General features: G+C 35.2%; 1 protein-coding gene across 1 annotated transcript in view; it reads left to right on the top strand.

Annotated features, from left to right (window-relative positions):
• SYCP2L (synaptonemal complex protein 2 like) overlaps window positions 1–17,687 on the top strand; it is a 109,343-nt gene that overhangs the window by 63,427 nt on the left and 28,229 nt on the right. The window contains exons 25-30 of the mRNA XM_055322654.1: window positions 5,453–5,501; window positions 7,594–7,741; window positions 8,640–8,689; window positions 11,065–11,167; window positions 12,148–12,221; window positions 12,374–12,443. Of these exons, the coding sequence (XP_055178629.1) occupies window positions 5,453–5,501; window positions 7,594–7,741; window positions 8,640–8,689; window positions 11,065–11,167; window positions 12,148–12,221; window positions 12,374–12,443 (494 nt within the window). The remainder of the gene's footprint in view (window positions 1–5,452; window positions 5,502–7,593; window positions 7,742–8,639; window positions 8,690–11,064; window positions 11,168–12,147; window positions 12,222–12,373; window positions 12,444–17,687) is intronic.

The raw sequence follows: 17,687 nt of genomic DNA, 5'->3' as shown, positions 1-17,687 counted from the left end.
AGATTTTAGCTATTTTGAATCTTTTGGTTTCCATACAAATTTTAGAATTATTTGTTCTAGTTAAAAAATACTATGGTATTTTGATGGAGATTGCATTGAATCTGTAGATTGCTTTTAATACTATGAAAATATTACTATTACTCCAATCCATGAGCACAGTAGATCTTTCCATTTATTTGTGATATCTTTATTATTTTGCATTAGTGTTATATAGTTTTCAGAGTACAGGTCTTTTACTTCTTTGGTTATAATTATTTTGGGATTTTTTTTGGTGCAATTGTATATGGGTTGTTTTATTAACTTCCCTACTAGTTCATTATTACTGTATAAAAATGCAATAGATCTTTTTATATTTTTGTATCTGCAACTTTACTGAATTCATTTAGTGGTTCTAATAGTTTAATAGTTCCAATAGTCTATAGTTTCTATATATAGTATCTTGTCATCTGCAAATAGTGACAGTTTTATTGTTTTTCATTAATTCGTATTTATTTCCTGTCTGATTGCTGCTGCTAGGACTTCCAGTATTATGTTGAATAAAAGTGATGATGTGTGAACATCCTTATTTTTGTCTTGTTTCTGATCTTAGAGTAAGAGCTTTCAGTCTTTCACCATTGAGTATGATATTAGCTGTAGGTTTACCATATATAACCTTTATTATGTTGAGGTATGTTCCCTATAAACCTATTTATTGAGAATTTTTATCATAAATGGATATAGAATTTTGTCAAATGTTTCTTTATCTTTTGAGATGATCATATTGCTTTTATCCTTCATTTGGTTAATGTACTGTGTATCACAGTAGTTGATATGTGGATATTGAACCATCTTTACATCCCTGAAATAAATACCACTTGATTGTGGTCAGTGATCCTTTTCATGTATTGAATTCAGTTTGCTGATTTTTTTTGAGCATTTTTGCATCTATGTTCATCAGGGATATTGGTCTGTTTTTTTTTTCTTTTTGTAATGTAACTCTGTACCCATAAAACTATAAAAAACTATATACAAAACCCTATTTCTCTCTCCCCCACCCCCTGGCAATTACCAATTGATTTTCCATCTCTGAATTTGACAACTACACGTATACCATGTAAATGAACTCCTACAGCATTTGTTCTTTTGTGTCTTCTTATTTTACTTATAGCCTCATGCTTCAAGATTCATTCATGTTATAACTTTTGTTAGAATTTCCTTTATTTTTAAGATTGGGTAATATTCCATTGCATGTTATATACTACATTTTGTTTATCTTTTTATTCTTTAATGGACACTGGGGTGTCAAGTGTTGCTTCCTTTCAGCTATTGTGAATACTGCTATGAACATGGGTGTTCGAATATCTGTTTGAATTCCTACTTCCAATTATTTGCATAGATTCCAACGTGGAATTGATGTATCATAATGTATCACATGGTAGTCTAGTTAAATTTTTTGGGGAAACTGCCATGCTGTTCTCCATACCAACTGTATCATTTTACATTCCTACCAATAGTAGAGCACAAAGGTGTGAATTTCTCCACATCCTTGCCAACACTGTTTTCTCATAGCAGCCATGCTAATGCACGTAAGGTGGTATCTGATTGGGGTTTTGAATTGCATTTCCCTAGTAATTAGTGATGTTGAGATTCCTTTCACATACTTATTGGCTATTTGCATATCTTCCTTGGAGAAATGTCTATTAAATTTTTTTGTTTATTGTTGTTAAGTTGTAGGAGTTCTTTGCATGTTTTGGATATCAACTCTTTATCAAATAGAGGATTTGAAAATATTTTATCCCATTCTGTGGGCCGTTTATTCACTCTATTGATTATATCTTTTGATGAACAGAAGTTTTTAATTTGATAAGGTGCAGTTTATTTTTTTGTTGTTGGCTATGTCGTTGGTGCCCTAGTCAAGCAATCACTGCCAGCCAAGTTCAGTGTCTGAAAGTTTTTCTCTTTTCCTTCGAGGAGTTTTATTGCTTCAGTGCTTACATTTTGGTCTTTGATCTACTTTGAGTTTATTTTTGTATTTGTGTAAGATAGGGTCCTACTTCATCCTTTTGCATTTGAATTTCCAGGTTTCTCAACACTTGTTGAAGAAATTATTCTTTCCCCCATTGAATGGTTTTGGCATCATTGTCAAAAATCATTTGACCATATGTGAAGGGGTTATTTCTGTGTACTCTCTTCTATTGTTTGTCTATGTGTCTCTCTTTATGGCAACACCACACTGTTTTGACTGTCATTTTGTAGTAAGTTTTAAAATTAGGAAGTTTAGGATCTTCAACTTTGTTCTTGTTTTTCAAGATTGGCATTTCTGAATCCCTTGGGATATCATATGACTATTAGGATGGGTTCTCCTCTTTCTGAAAAAAAAATTAGGATTTTTATAGGAATTGTATTGAATTTGTAGGTTGCTTTGTATAGTGTTGATATCTTAATTAATAATAGTGTGTTCCAATCCACGAACATGAGCTTCCTTTCTATTTTTCACTTCCTTGAGTATATGCCTAAGTACTTTATTTTTGATGCTATTGTAAATGAAACCGTCGTCTTAATTTCCTTTGCAGATTGTTGGTGTATAGAAACACAACTGACTTTTGTGTGTGTTCATTTTGCATACTGCAACTTTGTTGCAATTAAGTATTAAAGGACTAATAAGTAAATTCAACAAAATTGAAGGATACAAGATTGATATACAAAAATCAAGTTTCTATATGCTAGCAAAAAAAATTTTTAAGAAGCAACACCATTTATAATAGCATTAAAAACTACATACTTAAGGATTAATTTGGCATCATATTTGTAGGACTTTTACAATGAAAAGTACAGGGTATTGCTGAGAGCTATTAAGGAAGATCTAAATAAATGGGGACAGCTACGGTGTTCATGGGATGGCAGATTCAGTTAATATTGGTAAGATGCCAATCCTTCTCAAATTGACCTCTAGGTTTAATACAAACCCAATTCAAATTCCAGCAGAGATTTTTATTTTTGTTTTCAGGAATTGGTAAGCTATTTTTAGATTTCAGATAGGGACCCATAACTCCAAATTAAATTTCAAAATAAATACAAAATGGCTAATACGCTATGTGTTTGACGACTTAGTATAGAGCTACAGTAATGAAAGGAATGTGTTGTTACCATAAAGGCAGATAAAAAGAAAGTGGAACACAGCAGGGAGTCTTCCTATGTATAGATGGACAGCTGGCATGTGACAAAAATGCAAAGAGAGTTCAGTAGAGAAATGATCATTTTTTCCCAACAAATGATGCTAGAACCATTGACTATATGTGCAACAAAATAATGATCTTAAGTCTATAGTCCATAACATAAAAAAATAACTAAAATGGATTCAAATGTAAACACCTGTTTGAAAGAAAGCATAAGAAAAAAAATCCTTGACCTTTCCATTAAGCAAAGATTTTTTTAGATATAACACCAAAATACAGCCCATAAAAAACAAATTAATAAATTGAAATTAATCCGGATTAAAAACTTATACTTTTCAAAAAAAACCACAGGAGAATAAAGGGAATGAGCCACAGACTTGAAGAAAATATTTGTTTTTGAAGATTTTATTTACTTATTTGAGAGAAAGAGAGAGGTTGGGAGGGAGAAGGAGAGAGAAGCTGAAGCAGACTCCACACTGAGCATAGAGCCCAACATAAGGTTCAATCCCATGACCACAAGACCTGAGCTGAAACCAAGAGTTGGACACTTAACCAGCTAGGCCACCCAGATGCTCTGAAGAAAATATTTGTAAAGCATATATTTGATAAAGGATTTATACCCAAAATATATTTAAGTACTCTCAAAATTCAGTAACAAAGATACAACTCAATAAAAATATAGGCAAAATGTTTGAATAGCTACTTCACTAAGGAAGATCTGCAGATGATAGGTAAGGACTTATTCAACATCATTAGCTATTAGGGAAATATAAATTATAATAAGATACCACTACACATGTAGTAGAGTGGCTAAAATGAGAAATACAGACTATATCAAGTGTTGGTGATGATGTGGAGCAACTGCAATTTTATACACTGCTGGTAGTTCTTCAAAATGGTAAATAAGCACATATCTTCTGGCCTGGCTATTCTAATCCCAGCTGTCTACCCAAGAGAAGTGACAAGATGTGTCCATACAAATGAATGTTTATAACAGCTTTATTTGTAATTATTCCAAACTGGAAACAACCCAAATGTCCATCAGTAGATGAGCACATAAACAGATTTTGGTATATCCATATGATGGACTATTACTCAAAAATAAAAATGGATTAACAACTGATATATACAACATGAAATTATCTCCAAATGAAAGAAGCCTGACAAAAAACCAGGAGTACATGTTATATGATTCCATTCATATAAAATATTAGAAAATCCAAACTAATTCATAGAGACAAAGTAGATCAGTGGTTGCCCACATATATGGGTGCATTAACTTTTCATTTATTTTTGTTTTTGTTTTTCATTATGGCAAGAACACTTAACATGAGTTCTATCATCTTAACACATTTTTAAGTGCCAAACATGGTATTGTCCACTGTAGGCACAATGTTAAACAATGGATCTCTAAAACTTACTCATCTTGCATCTTGCAAATGTTGAACAACAACTTTATACAGGTTGAACAACTCTATATTTCTCTCTCCAGCCTCTTTTACTCACCTTTCCATTTCCAATGTTTGACTATTTTAGATCTCTCCTATAAGTAGAATCGTGCTGTATTTGTCCATTGATGGATATTTAAATGGTTTCCATAATTTGGCTGTTGTAAATATGCTTCGTTTGGATATATACCCAGAAGTGGGATGCTGGATAATTTGGTAGTTCTACTTTTTAATTTTTTTTGAGCATTTTTTTTCCATGGTGGCTATACCATGTGATATTTCTATAAACAATGTGTAAGTGTGCTAATTTCTCCACATTTTCACCAACACTTGTTATCTTTGGGGGCTTTTAAGAAATACTATCATACCATATAGTAATAAGCGAATGTCCAAAGTATCTAAGGAACTCCTACAACTCAACAGCCAAAAAATCAGCCAGATTTTAAAAACCGAGTGAAGGACTTGAATAGACATTTCTCCGAAGACCTACAGGTATATGAAAAATTGCTCAATATTCATGAATTAGTGGGAATACCTTTCTTGTTAAGCTCTCCCTGTTGATTTTAAGGAAAAGCCAGGCAGAAAATACCACTCTGTCACATTACCATACCTAGAGAAGGGCTCAACAAAGATTGCTTTTTTTTAAATCACCAGTTGTTGTCTGGCCGAGAATCTATGGAAATTGATTGTAAGAGAACCTTGTCGGCAGGATGGGATATTTCCCATTCACTGGGCTCCTGATCAGACAAAGGCACAGAAAGGAAAAAAAAAAAAAGTTAAGGCTGGACGATGAGGGAGGGAGAAGGTAGTGTTGGTGAAGTTCTGTTCATTTGACCTGTTTTGTTTTAGGACAGATTCTGCTTCCGAGGGTGAGAGAAAACGAAAAACAAGGATATTGGTAATGAAGTTACTCTTCTTGTTTTAAGGCAGTACTTTCTAAATTATGTGCGTGTCATCTTTAAAATTTGTCACTGCTCTAGTCTTTATTATCTCTAATTAAATTGATCTTAAAGTTATTATAAGAGGAATTATTTCACTTTTAAATGAAAAATTGTTCTTGCTTTGTTAAAAAAAAAAGATAAGTAAAAAGAAATGTGTTAAAGACCCTCTCATACCCGAGATTTATCCTGAATAGAACCAGAAGCGTTAATGAGTTGAAAAGAAATTACTTACTCTGAGTCAATGATATGTTTTTTTTTTTTCATTCCTATGGGCATTCTAGGTTTATAGTCAGTGCATTTTTAATGAACATTAAATGAATTTTTTAAAATTGAGATAATGGGTTTTAAATGAGTTACGGTTCCTTCTGGCTTGCTTTTAGCAATGGTTCTCACTCTCTGCTGCTCAGTCTTGAGTTGGAATCACATCAGGGAAGTTGATGAGACTATTGGAGGCTAGATATGTGCCGCCCTCCAAAGATTCCAACTTAATTGACCTAGGGTGATGCTCAGGCTTTTTTTTTTTTTTTTAAGCCCCTTCTGATGATTCTAATATGCAGCCAAATTTAAGAGCCACTGCTCTAGATTTTTGTTTTGTAGATAACTTTCAATACCTTTTTACATAAATCAAAGAAACAAGCAAAACCTTGCTGCATGGTTTTTTAATTGTGTGCATAAAACGAAGTAATGTTTGCTCTTAACATGACTTTGGGCTGAACTGTGGAACAAATCTGAGGGCTCACCGAAACTCCTCCCCCACCATAAATGTAAAATGCAAACAGGCCTCACTTATAAGGTACCCTTTAAAAATGACATTCTCTAGAAAAATGTTGAACTGCTAAACATTTTAAAGTAGGAGTAATTGGGTCTTCAACAACAAATTCATTTCAAAAGTAAATCACTCACCATGACCCACCTTAAAAGTTGTGGGTCATGCTGTCATAAACAAGGAGGGTACTGGTTTTCATCTGGATGTAGTGATGGCCTTGGGAGATGACTCTGCATTTTGCTATTCCAGGCACAGGGTGTCTCTTCCAGCTGATGCATTTCATATTTGAGAAGACTATGTGAGAGACTGTCACCACTTAATACATTTGTATTCATAAGAATCCTCCTTGCCTTAAAGTGAGAATGAGCTGTCACCAGCTGAATGGTGGAGTTTCTGTTGAGGCATTGATGATTTAGGACAGGGCCCTGGAGGGGCACAACAGATAGAGTTCAAATAGAGGGTTCTTTTAATTAAAATCAAGACAAATTCCACATTGAAATTGAGCATAAACATTATTTGTCACAGCATTTGTAAAAACTAATCCCAAACCAGAAAAACTTAAAAATATATAAGTAATCAGAGTACAGTTAAACCATCAGAAGAGGTTAAATTTACCTTGGTAGTCTGGTCTTAATTTCAGAATACTTCAGGTTTAAATAAAAATGATCCCCTTGTTTTATTTTAACTCCTTTCAAATGTAGACAAGGTTGTCATTGCAAAAGTTATCTTTTAAATTCTTTTGTCATTTGGGTTAATATTTCAAAGACACAGTGGTGACATGATAGTCAGGTGCATCAGCTTTTTTTTTTAAAGATTTTATTTATTCATGAGAGGCACAGAGAGAGAGAGAGAGGGGGGCAGAGACATAGGCAGAGGGAGAAGCAGGCTCCATGCAGGGAGCCAGATGTGGGACCTGATCCTGGGCCTCCAGGATCACACCCTGGGCTGAAGGCAGGCACTAAACCACTGAGCCATCCAGGGATCCTCTGCATCAGCTTTTGAACAAATACTATGATCTCTTTAGTTGCAATATTTGATGAGAAAGAATTCTTCTTTTTTAAATCATCCTTTACAACAGCAACTTAGTTGAGAATTGACTAAAGAAATCGGTTTCTTCTTTTTTCCTCCTCTCTCCTTACTACTGTGCCTTTTTATTATATGAGAGCCCAGGCTTCTAGAAGTTACTTCTCTTTTGTCTAACTTTGTAGTGATGTGTTTAGTTGTATGTAAAGAGAGCTAAAACCTTTTTAATAGCATACATTTATAATCTGTGCTTGTAAAAGTTTAATTATAGGAAACACCTCTTCTCGGATAGTAATCAAGATTCGAGTACTAGTACCAGTGAACGATCTTGGACCAGTAACCAAAAAAAGAAATCCCTAAAACCGTATTCTAGTAGAAAAAAGACAAGAACCAGAAATAGTGTAAGACGTAAGTTTGGTACATGTCTTCTTTCAAGTCATTTTTCAGATAAATCAGGTATTTTTCAGTTATGCAATGGAAGGGAGGGTACCAAAGAAAAAATGATTATATGATCCCTCTTCCCGGGTGCAATTACATTAAAAAGGTAAAATGTACATACATAAAACAGTACAAAAGAAAATGGAATTGACCAATAATTGTTAAATATATAGGTAATACATTTATTTATTTATTTTTAAAGATTTTATTTATTCATGAGAGATACAGAGAGAGAGGCAGAGACACAGGCAGAGGGAGAAGTAGACTCCCTGTGGGGAGCCTAATGTGGGACTCAGTCCCAGGACCCCAGCATCATGACCTGAGCCAAAGGCAGATGCTCAACCACTGGGCCACCCAGGTGGTCCTCTATAGGTAATATTTAGATGTTATAGATAATATACAGATATCTATATATCTATAAATATATATAGATAATAGATAAATGGAGTGGGAGTTCAGGTAAGAGAATCTAACATGAGCTGGCATCCCAAGGAAAAGCTTCAAGGAGGAGCCAGGTGGGATTTGAGCTAATAGCTGGGAAAGAATAGTACTCAAAAAGATGTGCAGAAGGGGAAGCATTCTAAATTAGATAAAGCTCCAAGGACAAGTTGACATGAGGAGAGGATCAGAGCAGAGTCTGAAGCAGAGAATTCACACTGAGGGCGGAGGCTCAGGAGCAAGTTGGATAATTAGAAAGGGATCTTAAGAGCTAGACATTTGAGCAAGCTTCAGGATTTGGAAATTGCTTCAGGATTTGGAAATATACACGGACATGTATAATTGGGGGAGGGAGAAATGAGTCTTTGCACTTCTCAGAAGCAAACTTATCCATAATATACTTCTTTTTTTTTTTTTTTTTTTTTTTTAGTTTTGCTATTTACCCCTCCCAGCAGTGGCAGTGAGCATGAGAAAGACCATGTAAGTAAATTATATCCGGGTGTCCCCTATGGCTTTAGAATGAAACAGGTCAATCTGGTTAGTGTTAAATTTCATTTACATCTCAAAAAAAAAAAAACTCCTTTCAGGATTATGAGGATAGCAAACCAGTGGTTTGCTGGTACATAAATCACTGTCAATAGAAACTGCAAGGATTTGTAAACATTTAGTATGCATCTTAGCTGAAGACTTCGGATCTTTCTTCACTGTTCCCAAAGTTGTTGCAAGATGTTTATTATGAATGATGCTCACATCTGGGCTACGTTCCTGTAAATATATGCTCTTTGAATTTACATTTTTAAAATAAACTTCTTGGTTTAATTTGTCTCTCAGTTTTTAGTTTGCTGACATGTTATTTCTAAAGCTTTTTAATGATTTAAACATTTAAATCTTTATTTTGTAAGTGGTTGAAATGACTTCAGGCTTATATAAATATTGAATAAATCCTCAAAGTTTCTTAATTCACTTTGGTTATCCTTGTTTTTGAGTTAAAAATAGGAACACGGGATGAATTCAAAGCCAGATTTTCCTGCTAATAGCTGAATCACCCCTCTCAGCAGTTGATTTTTGTCCCTTGTCAAGTGAGATATATAAAGACTTACAGATAGAGTGCCAGGTATATGAGTTTTCTAAGGGGGTGGCTGCTGGAATTTGGAGGGCATCACCCTACTCACCCATGCAGAAATACAGTGCGGTTAGTACTGTAATCACAGTTTTCTGCCCCTACCTCTGCCCCTTCTATTCCCTGCCCTTTGCGAATCTAAGGGGCTGTCATGTTCCATACCAACAAAGATAGTTTATAGTTTAAACCTGTGAGCCAGAACAAGGACTTAAATATTTGTCAAAGAGTTCAAACTGATTTATCAGTTAGAAATAGACCAAAAGAAAATTTTAAATACAGCTTTTGCTTTAAGGAAACACTAAAGGAACATCAAAACTTTGAGAATCCATGCATTTAAGCTGTGCAACTGGCAGGAAGTCTGTTGATTTTTCAGTGAGAACAGTGCTGACTTTGTACAAATATTAGCTTTCAAAATCCACTCCTCTGTGTTGGAATATAAGAGAATAATTTATCGGGCAAAAGTCAGCAAACTTGTTCTGTAAAGGATCAGATAGTAAATACTGTAAACATTTTAGACACAGAAGATCATAAATATTTTCTGCGGTGACTATTCAACTCTTTCATTGTAGCATGAAAGCAGTCATGGACTAAGTGAATGAGTGTGTTGCATTCCAATAAAACTTTATTAGAAGTCCAGTGAACTGTAGTTTGTGAATTCCTGATTTAGAGCAGTGGTTCTCAAACTGTAGTGATCATCAGAATGACTGACATGGTTTGTTTAAATGCAGACTGCTAGGTTCTGTCCTCATAGTTTCTGACTAAGTAAGAGATGCTCTGGAATTTGCATTTCTGTCAAGTTTCTGGGCGTCGCTGATGCTCTCTTCTGGTATGGGGGCCCTACTTTGAGGACTTTGTTTTTGTTTTTTTTTTATAATAAATTTATTTTTTATTGGTGTTCAATTTACCAACATACAGAAGAACACCCAGTACTCATCCTGTCAAGTGTCCCCCTCAGTGCCCGTCACCCATTCACCCCCACCCCCCGCCCTCCTCACCTTCCACCACCCTAGTTCGTTTCCCAGAGTTAGGAGTCTTCATGTTCTGTGTCCCTTTCTGATATTTCCCACACATTTCTTCTCCCTTCCCTTATATTCCCTTTCACTATATATTTATATTCCCCAAATGAATGAGAACATACACTGTTTGTCCTTTTCCAATTGACTTATTTCACTCAGCATAATATCCTCCAGGTCCATCCATGTGGAAGCAAATGGTGGGTATTTGTCGTTTCTAATGGCTGAGGAATATTCCATTGTATGCATAGACCACATCTTCTTTATCCATTCATCTTTCGATGGGCACCGAGGCTCCTTCCACAGTTTGGCTATTGTGGACATGGCTGCTAGAAACATCGGGGTGCAGGTGTCCTGGCGTTTCATTGCATCTGTATCTTTGGGGTAAATCCCCAACAGTGCAATTGGTGGGTCGTAGGACTTTGATTTAGAGTTATTTTTGAGTTAGAATTGTGAATTTACTGATTCATAATTGAATTAATTGAATCGAATTAATGTGCTTCCAACTTTGGGATCATGGTCTTAGTGTTTATTTTCAAATGGAGCAAATCCAGTACTTAAACCGCTTGAAAGGATATTAGAAATATACTGGAAGTTTTTGAAAGCTATTTTGAATGGTTATGTATATTAACACTCTTTTAAAAATACTATATTTTATTTATTATATATATATTTTATTGAAGTTCGATTTGCCAACATATAGATAAAATACTATATTTTAGGTGAAACTTCTAACACCATTATGGAAAGATACCTCCAAGCAGAGTAACTCCACACCTCCAAAAGTTTCTGGAGATTCTCCTGAAGATTCTGTTCAGAAAACAGGTACCTGATTTTCTGTTGATTTACATAGAAAAAATAAATTTTAGGAACAGTCATTGGAACTAAACAAGATTTTTTTTCTTTTAATATCTGTTGAAGAAAGTATGAATATATGATCTTTCCTTTAATGTCCTCATTAGCAAAATATAGAGGACATTGTGTTTTAATTTTGCTTTTAACATTGGAGATTAGCTCATGTTCCTTCTACTTTTAAAGAAGCAAGAACACTCAAATGATGACTTATAGCAGGGATTGGTAAACTATTGCTATAAAGTACCAGATGGTATTTTTTTGCTTTTTCGCCTCTATAGTTTCTGTTTCAACTATTCAGCTCTGCAACCTCAGCCCCAGCCCAGATGTAAACCAGTGCGCATGCCTGCATTTCCATTAAAACTTTATTTGCAAAACCAAGTGGTAGACTGGCTTTGCCTGGAGGGGCCAGATTTTGCCAACCCTTGTCCTATTAGGTGTGTATCTTAACCTCCATTGCATTTTATTGAAACTATTCATGTCTTTTGTAAGGGTAGGGATTTTAGTTTGTTCACCTTTATCATTCTGCAGCTGTGCACATTGCCAGGCGCGTGATAGCAGTCAGTAAGCAGGTGACGGACCACTACTTAGCGTGGCTGCCACTGGAAGAAAAGGAGTAAGGAAAAGAGAAAAATGTGGCAGTAGACAGCAAGAGATAGAACTATGAGAGAGAAGAAGGAAGGGTCACAAGCTTAAAGTGGTAGAAACCTTGTCCATATGTTGGGGGCCAACTGGGAAGCTATGAAAGGTGCTGATTTAGTTGAGGCTCTTCATTTTACCTACAGATCTACAAACCCAGTAATCCCACATGCACTGAAAGATACAAAGGGACTTTTTTTTTTTTAGTATCTTTTTTGGATGGTAAGATTTAACATAGAGAGTGATAGCGGAACATTATTATCTGAAATTGCTTCTTCACATGTTTATTACCTGGAATCTGTTCTAACGCCTAGAACTTCAAAGTCCCCACCCACTGAGCAATCTGTCTTCCTTGGAACACTCAGAAGTTGAAGAAAATATATCTAAGGTACCATTTAATTGTTGGTTATTTATCTGGTTTTTCCAGAGCTAATATCCTGTTTGCATGATGTGCTTTATTCCTTCTTTTGGGTTGATGTAGCACTTTTTGTGTCTTATTGTAACATACCTTTATGGCCTTTTTTTTTTTTTTTTTTTTAGACTGTAGACCAAGAGTCATTGATGAAGAGTACTAGCTTCAAACACAAACTGCAAAACTTGGAAGACGGAGGTGAGGGAATACTAAACTCTGCAGAATAAAGCAAATAATAATTTGATTTTGGTAGGCTGGACTATTACTCCAATTGAAGCAGATAAAAATCACTTTACATAGGGACACCAGGCATTGGAGAGAGCAGTACGATCTGCTTACCATCTCTAAAAGTGTGTCAAGGTCAAGGGGAGGGACAGGGGGCTTCACTCAGGAACAACAAGGGTCTTGTTTCAAGAAGCATGTAGTCTGGGACTGGCTGCCTCCTCTCTGGCCTCAAAGGAGGGCTCAGTGGGGGCCCTTTCCTAAGGATCTGGCCCAGAGGCTCTTTCCATCCCTGAGTGAGTAGGTCACTTGCAGTTGATAAAGCAATGTTCTAAAAAAATGGCGTGGCCAAGTATGGAAACTTCCCAGTTCGTTTTCTCATGGTAACCACAGTAAGATTTTCCAACAGTTCACAGGTTTGTGAATTAGTGTTAGCACCTAGCTACTCTTTAGGATGTTCCAGAACCGTTGGTTTTCTCTTTACATTTTAAGTGAAATATCAGGAAGATTGAAATAGCTGTACATTCAGGAAATAAACAGATGTTGGCAAGGATGCAGAGAAAGGGAAACCCTCTTACACTGTTGGTGGGAATGCAACAATTGATAGAACAATCAGACTGAAAAAAATGAACATAAAATATTTGATGAACATAATTTTAAGTGACCTAATGGACATACCTTTATGTAGATGTTACAGTGATCATGAATTATACTTTTTGACCATAAGCTACTTCTAAAAAATTGACCTCTACTGGGTCAGAGTACATGTCAAAACTTCAAAGGTTTATGTGATACAGACTATGTTCTCTAGCCACAATGCAATCAATCTAGAAAACAGTAACAGAATCATAGCTTTAAAAAATCCCCTACTACTGAGAATTAAGAAATATACTTCTGAGTAATCTTTGGGCCAAAAAAGTACAAACAAAAAATAGAAAATATTTTAAATTGAAAATATATATTATACCACGTGGCACTTACCTCTAGTGCTACTCAGAAATGTACCGCAGTAAATATATATGATATAGGAAATATTATGTGAGAATATCTTTGACTTTTGGTAGCAAAGAATTTCTCAAGATCAAAAAGTGCTAGCCACAGAGAAAAGATGAATAAATTAGAATTTATTAAAATTAAAAACTTTATTTAAAAATCAGCCATAAAGACCTACACTGAGAGCATCATACAAAAAGAAGTACAAACCATACAGTGGAAGAAGACATTTACAAGACCTATAACCAAGTCCTGGATATATGAAGAGTTCCTAGGAACTGATGTAAAAAGAATCCTCCAGACAAATGGGAAAGACGTTTTAGATACTACACAAAAGAGGAGATTCAAATGGCTAACATGTAAAAATGATTCTTAACCTTAATCAGGGATATTCAAATTAAAACTTCAACGTCTACACACACACACACACACACACACACACACACATTTTAAAATCCTGAGTGTTTGAGAATGTGAAGCAACAGGACTCTTACATACAGCTAATGGGAAAGTAAATTGATAAAGCCAGTGTGGAAAAACAATTTGGCACATCTAAAACTGTTAAAGACACATAAACTCTGTAGCCTAGCAATTCTGTTCTTAAGAATATATCTAGGGAACACTTTTCACATACGGACAGGGAAATGTAAATCATTCTGTATAGTGGCATTATTTATAACATCCCAAACTGCAAACAATCCAAATTTCCCACAGCCCTAGAACAGATAAAATATGGTCCATTCATATAACTGAATGTAATGCTGTGATTAAAATAAATATATTTCACCTACATCCCTCAGCATAAATAGATTTTACAAATGATTCTGAGCAGAAGCAGGCCACACAAAATTTACACGGTATGATGCCATTTGTTTGCATTATACATGAAATAAAACTGAAATGCATATTATTTAGGGCTGCAAACAAAGAATGAATTGTAAAGAAAAGCAACAGCTGCAGTGAAATGAGGGGGCACCTGCACCCCAATGTTCATAGCAGCAATTTCCACAATAGTCAAACTGTGGGAGGAGCCAAGATGTCCTTCAACAGATGAATGGATAAAGAGGATGTGGTCTGTATATATGATGGAATATTACTCAGCCATCAGAAGAGACGAATATCCACCGTATACATCGATGTGGCTGGAACTGGAGGGTACTATGCTGAGTGAAATAAGTCAGCTGGAGAAAGACATTTATCATATGGTTTCACTCATATGCAGAATATAAAAAACAGCACAGAGGACCATAAGGGAAGAAGGGGAAACTGAATGGGGAAAAGTTAGAAAGGGAGACCAAGCATAGAGACTCTTAGTCATAGGCAACAAACTGAGGGTCGCTGAAGGGAGGTGGGGGGACGGGTAACAGGGTGGCAGGCATTAAGGGAGGGCACATGATGTGATGAGCACTGGGTGTTATATGCAACTGATGAATTATTGAAAACTACATCTGAAACTAAGGATGTACTGTATGTTGGCTAGTTGAATTTAAATTAAAAAACCAAATATCTTCTCTCATTCAGAAAGTACATTACATTGATGGTTTCTTGTGCTGTACAAATGCTTTTTATTTTGGTATCGTCTCACTAGCTTATTTTTTGCTTTCATTTCCCTTGCATCAGGAAAAATATTTAGAAAAAATGTTTTAAAAAAAGAAAAAGAAAAAGAAAAGAAAAAATGTTGTTTTGGCCAGTGTCAGACACATTACTGCCTGGGCTCTTTTCTAGGAATTTTATGGTTTCAGGCCTCACGTTAGGTCTTTGAATTTATACATTTTGAATTTATTTTTGTGTATGGTGAAAGAAAGTGGTCTAATTTCATTCTTTTGCATATATATAGCTGTCCTTTTTTCCCGAACACCATTTGTTTAAGAGACTTTTTCCCATTGGATTTTCTTTCCTGCTTTGTTGAAGATTAATTGACCTTATAATTATGGGTTTATTTTTGGGTTTTCTGTTCCATTGATATGTAGTATCCATTTTTATGCCAGTCCCAAACCGTACAGATCACTCCGGCTTTATGATATAACTTGACGTCTGGAATTGTGATACCTCCAGCTTTGCTCTTCTTATTCAAAATTGCTTTGGTTATTTGCTATCTTTTCTAGTTTCATACAAATTTTAGGGTGGTTTGTTCTAGTTCTGTGAAAAATACTGCTAGGATTTTAATAAGGACTTCACTAAATGTGAAGATTGCTTTGGGTTGTATAGACATTTTAATAATATTATTCTAATCCTTGAGCAGGAGATGTTATCCCATTTCTTTGTGTTGTCTTAGTTTTCTTCATCAGTTTTCTGCAGATTTCTCACTGCTTTGGTTAGGCCTATTCCTAGGTATCTTATAATTTTTGGTGCAATTGTAAGTGGGATTGTTTTTTTTTTTATATTTCTTTTTCTGCTGCTTCATTATTAGTGTGTAGAAATGCAGTGGACTTCCTTCCATTCAATTATTTTTGTATCCTGAGATCTTACTGAATTTATTTATCAGTTCTAGTAGTTTTTATGGTGGCATCTTTAGGGTTTTCTGTATAAATAGTATCATGTCATCTGCAAACAGAGTATTTTTCTACCTTACCAATTTGGATGCTTTTTATTCCTTTTACTTGTCGGATTGCTGTGTCCAGGACTTCTAGTACTAGGTTGAGAAAAGTGGTGAGAATGGATATTCTTGTATTGGTTCTGACCTTAGGGGAAAAGCTCTGTTTTTTCCCTATTGAATTTGATGTTAGCTGGGGAGTTTTCACATAAGGCCTTGATTAATTGAGGTAGGTTCTATACAAATCTACTTTGTTGAGGGATTTTATCATGAATGTTGTACTTTGCCAAATGCTTCTTCATCAATTTATTTTTTTCTCTTTTTTTTCTTCATCAATTTAAATGATCATACTTTTTTTTTATTCTTGTTCTTACTACTGTGTTGTATCAAGTTGGTTGATTTGCAAATATTGAACCACCCTTGTATCTTGGAAATAAAGCCTGATCATGGTGAATGATTTTTTTTAATGTATTATTGGATTTGGTTTGCTAATATTTTATTGAGAATTTTTGCATCTATGTTCATCAGAGACACTGGCCTATAGTTCTCTCTTTTTAAGTGTCTTTATCTTGTTTTAGTATCATGGTAATGCCTCATAGAATGAGTTTGTAAGGTTTTCTTTCCTAATTTTTGGAATAGTTTCAGAAGAGTAGATATTAACTCCTCTTTAAATGGTTGGTAGAATTTACCTGTGAAGTTATCTGGTCCTGGACTTTTGTTTGTTTGGAGTTTTTTGGTTTTTTTTTTGTTTTTTTTTTTTTTTTTTTTTTTACTATTGATTCAATCTCATTGCTGGTAATCAGTATGTTCCACTTTTCTATTTCTTCCTGATTCCATTTTAGGAAGTTAACACATTTCTAGGAATTTATCTATTTCTTCTAGATTGTCCAGTTTGTTAGCATATAATTTTTCATAATATTCTCTTATCCTTGTATTTCTGTGGGATCAGTTATTTTTCCTCTTTTTGATTTTGTTTGAATCCTCTCCCTCTCTCCCCTTGCAAAGTCTGGCTAGAAATTTATCAATTTTGTTGATCTTTTCAAAGAGCCGGCTCCTGGTTTCATTGATCTGTTTAATTTTTTTTTTTTTTTAGTTTCCATTTTGTGTATTTTTGCTCTACTCTTTATTATTTCCTTCCTTCTACTGATTTGGGTTGTGTTTGTTCTTTCTCTAGCTCCCTTAGGTATAAAGTAAGAATGTTTATTTTACATTTTTCGTCCTGAGATAGCCCTGTATTGCTATAAACTTCCCACAGAGAGCCACTTTTGCTGCGTCCCAAAGGTTTCGTACCATTGTTTTCATTTTCATTTGTCTCCATGTATTTTTTATTTGCTCTTTGATTTCTTGGTTGATCCATTCATTACTTAGTAGCGTGTTATTTAACCTCCACATATTTGTGCTCTTGCAGATTTTTTCTAAGATTTATTTTTTAGAGAGCACAAGTGGGGGGAGGGACAGAGGGAGAGAAGAGAGAGAGAATCTCAAGCAGACTCCCCACTAAGTGTGAAGCCCAACATGGGGCCCTATCCCACAACCAAGAGATCATGACCTGAGCTGAAATCAAGAGTTGGACATGTGGTGCCTGGGTGACTCAGTTGGTTAAGCTTCTGCCTTCAGCTCAGGTCATGATCCCAGGTCCTATGATCAAGCTCCACATCAGGCTCCCTGCTCAATGGGGAGTCTGCTTCTCCCTT

The sequence above is a fragment of the Nyctereutes procyonoides genome, unplaced genomic scaffold, assembly GCF_905146905.1.
Source record: "Nyctereutes procyonoides isolate TBG_1078 unplaced genomic scaffold, NYPRO_anot_genome, whole genome shotgun sequence".
Lineage (NCBI taxonomy): Eukaryota > Metazoa > Chordata > Mammalia > Carnivora > Canidae > Nyctereutes > Nyctereutes procyonoides.
The sequence above is the reverse complement of the archived record's forward strand: the minus strand, read 5'-3'. Positions and strand labels throughout refer to the sequence as shown.